This window comes from Egretta garzetta, unplaced genomic scaffold (assembly GCF_000687185.1).
Source record: "Egretta garzetta isolate BGI_Z169 unplaced genomic scaffold, ASM68718v1 scaffold229, whole genome shotgun sequence".
Taxonomy (NCBI): domain Eukaryota; kingdom Metazoa; phylum Chordata; class Aves; order Pelecaniformes; family Ardeidae; genus Egretta; species Egretta garzetta.
The window spans coordinates 26,802-30,964 of NW_009270000.1; the positions used below are offsets into that span (position 1 = coordinate 26,802).

Genomic DNA, 4,163 nt, shown 5'->3' on the forward strand with positions numbered 1-4,163 from the left:
GGGGCCTGGCCTCTGCTGCGCTGGTGCCGCGGCTGCCCCCGTGCTTCTGTTGCTGCCCCTGGGTGCTGCCGTATAAAGTCTTGGTTTATGAAGTTGCTGGGCCGTAATGGTGTTTTCTAGCTTGTTAAAAGCGTCATCTTAGAGTAAATCTGTACTGTGTTGAAGGGATGCAAAAGGGTTAACAAAAGGACCTTTGCGAAGCCAACTGTAGATCCATATTAAATCGCTAGCATTGTGTTTTAGGCTAACTTACTAATCATATGAAGTGAACTATAGGTGAGAAACTAACACTGTAGGGAATATGGAAGAGGAGAGATTAGTAGCAAATGGCCCATCTTTGTTGCCAGCCTTGGAAGGCCTGTAGGAGAATGAAGGGTCTGGCACTTTGTCGATATGAGGAGAGGCAAGGATGGGGAGCCGGTTGGTACCGGCTGTGTTGTTCTGACAGTGGAATAAGGGGGGTAGAAGCTGGAGTTCACCAAAAGGACAAGGTGAAGAAGAGGAGTGGATGAAGTAAACGACCCCTGAAGACCACCGACTCAAATCACTGAGCATGCGCAGTCAGGAGGGACTTACAGAAATGACCTTTTGAAACTAATTTTAATATGAAGTGGGGACAGGTTATGCCTATGTATAGGCGTATTGGGAAACTTCATGTATATGTAACGCTTTGCTACTGCAACATATAAATGGGGCAAGCTGCCGTGTTGTGGTGCACACGACTTTGGTGGGACTACCCTCCGTGCTGCCCAGCGCTGAATAAACATACCTACTTTACAGTCTTACAGATTGTGAAGTCTGTTTCTGCATGTCGGTATGATATTACAGAAACTTACTTAAACTTGCTTACTATAAAAAAGTGAAAGAGGTAAGGAGTCACAGTGGGGAAGCCAGCTGAAGTCAGATGTTTCTACAGTGTGCGCGTGGACATGTCGGTCAGAAGATAGGTCCCACTGTATTAAGCAGTGATAATTCTGCAAAGTGAACCCTTAAAAAAATTCCCACAGGAGGAGTTTGCTCCAGGAAGGGCGTATGATTACCGGCTACAGTTTCAAGGAGTTGGTTTTTCTTCCTGAAGAGGGGAGCTATGATGTCTGTGGTACATCGGCTGACAGCGGGGTGGCTCGTGGATCATCTCTCTTTCATCAACCAGTGTGGCTATGAGGTCTGTGACTCCTTTGCATACCCTGGTAGTGTCACTCTCAAACCTTCTGCCACTTCTACCGAAGATTGTCATGCGACTTCTACCTTTGCTGCCACCTGCTCATCAAGAGATCGTCCCATTCCTGGTCCTAGAGATGCGATAGAAACAGAAGGTAAAACAGCAAAAATAAGATACACGTTTCGGGAGGAGTTCTTTGACGTTTCTAAGCCCCATATAGCTGCAGCTCCTGAGGAGCAGTTGTGGCAGGGATGCTCTGAGGTGAGTCTCACAGAAGTAAAGGCCAACAGCGACAGGGAGGAACATCGAGAAGGAACCAAGAGTGGCGTCGGAGATTCTGTTGCCAGTGCTAGGAAGGTATGTTCTCCGTAATACAGTAAACTACAGTAATTCCCTGGTAAATAGTATACCACTAACATTGTTTTGCACATTTCAGTTTCCTGAGGTTATGTAGGAGAGCAGGAACTTTTCCACAATAGATTTTAAGATGCATGGAAAATGTAAGCACTCATGAGGATATTCCTGTGTCCCTTACATCAGTAATGTGCATCCTGTGACTCAAAAGCAGTGGGTTGCTTACAGTGGGTTGTGATCAGGCACTTGAGCTGAAACGGTGGTAGCTGTCAAGATTGTACAGATTAACCAGGAAGGAAGGACAGTTGAATTTATTCTCAGTATGTAGAATGTTCAGTACTGTTCCTTATGGACCAAAAAGAATAAGTCTCAGGTCTAAACCAACAAATGTAATTGTGAAGACCTAGTTAATTTTCTCCTGTTATTGGTAAACTGCACTTGGCAGCTGAACACATACCTTTTAGTATGGTCCCAAAGGTAGTATGAACATGAACTGTGGCATGCAGTAGGTACCTTCAGATCCCAGTGCCGTGAGTAACATAACACAGCTTTAAGCCTCTGCACCTTGAGAATGCCTACAGCAGCCTAGGTATTTTGAGCTCATCTTTTTGCATATTGAACTTAAACTTCCGATAGGAAGAGATGGAAGTTTCTTCTGCTTTTAAAAGAGTTAATTTGTAGTTCAGATGTGTTTGATCTTTTTTTTTTTTTCTTTAATCATGGAGTAATATGGATTTTTTTTTCCACTGTTTGCTCATTCTGCAGAAACGTAAAAGGAAATGTGTATTCAACCAAGGTGAACTGGATGCTTTAGAATACCATTCAAAGGTAAGTCTGAACAAAAGTATATTTTGCAAGTACAAGATAACTGATTTTGGGCATGTACAGCATGCAAGACGTGGTTACAAACAAGTTTTGTTCTTGTAGCTTGTTCCATTAACAGGAAGGTCATCTCTCCAGTCCTTAAATGAATAAATGCACACAGAGAATATCTTCTCTGTAGGTATAGGTGAAACAAGGTAGACGTGAAACTGCAGCTGAGACGTTTTGAAGAGCTGGAAGCCTCATTCACAAAATATCTTTCACTGTTATGGATAACTGAGCATTATATAGTGATGAGTTGAATATTAGTTGAACAGGAAAGTGACTGATTTGAAATAAACAGCATAACCTGTTCTGAAGATCAACTCATCAATAGTATATCAGGACACTGTGCTGAAGTTATTTGAAGCTTCTCTGACTAAATGTGCTACAAGATGTCTTGCTTCTGCTAATGAGAAAGAATTATTCCCTCTAACACTTTACATTGTCATACTAAAACATCATGAATGAATTAGAATTCACATCTCTATTTAGGCTCACAGCAGTGATATATTGGTGAAATTACAACCAAATTACACTGAAGCATGTTAGTAAATCCTAGAAATGTAATCTGTAGATAATGTTTGATGTATTCTTACTGCTTTCCTAAACAGCGGTGTGAACCTGAACTAGGACCTACACTTGCTTTCTTTTCTCTGACAAAGGTGTTAGTCATATTGGGCTTTTTGTTTAATTCTGTTCCTCTTAGACTATATTTAAATGACTAATTTTTTCTTCTTTTACATGGCAGCAATTTTGTAGTAAACATGTACAGTTTGCTGTGATACAGCATAGATGTCTTGTAATTACTGTTGTGAATAAGCTATGCGTGTGCAGAATCGCCTTAAAGGAGAGAACTTTGAAGTTCAACATCAAACAGAGTTTTATAAATATGAAAACCTTTCAGCTAAAATTAAGTCATTCAACAATAAGAATAAGGGAAGAAATGAAGAGAAGAAGCTTGATGTCTTGAAGACCTGTGTAACTTCAAATGATTTTTGGTGAATATGCAAAACAAGACACATTTTTGAAAAATCTGTGATCCCAGTTAGCTGCTGATACCGTTCAAAGATTAGAATGTATTGTTTTTACCGTATTTGTAGTGTTAAAGGTTGTAGTTCTGCAAGTCAATTCATACTATTTTGGCACTCATTCATATCTTTAGAATCGTTTTCCGAAAAAAAAACCAATTGTGTAACTTCATATGATTTTTTGTGAATATGCAAAACAAGACACATTTTTGAAAACTCTGTGATCCCAGTTAGCTGCTGATACCGTTCACAGATTAGAATGTATTGTTTTTTACTGTATTTGTAGTGTTAAAGGTTGTAGTTCTGCAAGTCAATTCATACTATTTTGGCACTCATTCATATCTTTAGAATCGTTTTCCGAAAAAAAAACCAACCCAAAATCAAATTTGTGTCTGCTAGTGAAAGTAGGCATTGAATCCTTTTATGAATTTCAGTCAGAGTCAACATAGGGAACTGTACAAAATTTGCTAAATTCTTTCAGCAGCCATTTGTTAAAACTACTGTTTAAATTGATAGTCAAGTGGCTTTGTTCACTTGCAAATTAACACATGGACATAAGAAGAAAAGCCATCTGCATTAATTCAGCTGTACAACTTGTAGCATTTCTGTAGATATATTTATTAATTCTGTTAAAATAGTATGAACTTTTACAGTCACAAACCTAGATACTAAAAAATTATGACTCTGTCCTCTCAGATATCTAGATGGTGGTGCATTAAAGAAATTATTAAAAAAGAAAATCCCCCCCCCCCCAC

At 39.5% G+C, this 4,163-nt stretch overlaps 1 protein-coding gene across 1 annotated transcript in view; it reads left to right on the forward strand.

Annotated features, from left to right (window-relative positions):
* The window catches only part of METTL4 (methyltransferase like 4), an 18,870-nt gene that overhangs the window by 284 nt on the left and 14,423 nt on the right, over window positions 1-4,163 (forward strand). Inside the window, 2 exon segments of the mRNA XM_035903009.1 lie at window positions 1,008-1,519; window positions 2,282-2,344. Of these exon segments, the coding sequence (XP_035758902.1) occupies window positions 1,088-1,519; window positions 2,282-2,344 (495 nt within the window). The 5' untranslated portion in view covers window positions 1,008-1,087.